This window comes from Penaeus monodon, chromosome 19 (assembly GCF_015228065.2).
Source record: "Penaeus monodon isolate SGIC_2016 chromosome 19, NSTDA_Pmon_1, whole genome shotgun sequence".
NCBI lineage: Eukaryota > Metazoa > Arthropoda > Malacostraca > Decapoda > Penaeidae > Penaeus > Penaeus monodon.
The window spans coordinates 2,929,856-2,930,513 of NC_051404.1; the positions used below are offsets into that span (position 1 = coordinate 2,929,856).

Genomic DNA, 658 nt, shown 5'->3' on the forward strand with positions numbered 1-658 from the left:
CTATCTCGCCTGCCTTGCCCCCCCATACTGCATGCCAAATATAGAAAGTGAATACCAATTTCCCTCTTTTCTTTTCCCTCCCTCCCTGCCCAAATATCCACGCCTCTATAGCCTGTCCTGCACCGTTTCTCCATGGCTGTTGTTGGAGGGAGAGGCCCCCTATTTCCCCTTGCCCTGCACCCTTACAAATACCACCTCCAGGACTCGACACGCAAGGGCTTGGATTCTGGGTGGGCGCCTCCCGCGTGAACGACAAATGGACCTGGACTGACAGCGGGGATGATCTTCCTTACGGCGCCCCACTCTGGGATCCCTTCAGGGCTCTGGAGGACGCCCACGCCTGTGCTTTCCTGCCGGCCACGGGAGGATACCTTCTGTCGGAGGAGTGCAACCAGGTGGCCCTTGCTCTCTGCGAGGTGAGTGCTGCCTGCTGGCGGTCCTTCGACTCTCCTCGATAGTTCCTACGAAGCATTAATTAAGCCTTTTACTGTTAGCGCTTTGCCAGTCAGTGCTACGCCACTGGCGAGGTATTGGTTCTGCTGGTAATTACACTGAAAAGGTTTTGTGGTTTAGAATTGAAGCAAGGATTTCATTTCACTGAAAGATTCGACAGACCAATGGGTAAAGTTATAAGAAATGGGTAAAGTTATAAGTCATT

General features: G+C 52.6%; 1 protein-coding gene across 1 annotated transcript in view; it reads left to right on the plus strand.

The window, feature by feature from the left end:
- LOC119585440 (lymphocyte antigen 75-like) overlaps positions 1 to 658 on the plus strand; it is a 6,512-nt gene that overhangs the window by 3,457 nt on the left and 2,397 nt on the right. Inside the window, exon 3 of the mRNA XM_037934094.1 lies at positions 202 to 416. Coding sequence (XP_037790022.1) covers positions 202 to 416 — 215 coding nt within the window. The remainder of the gene's footprint in view (positions 1 to 201; positions 417 to 658) is intronic.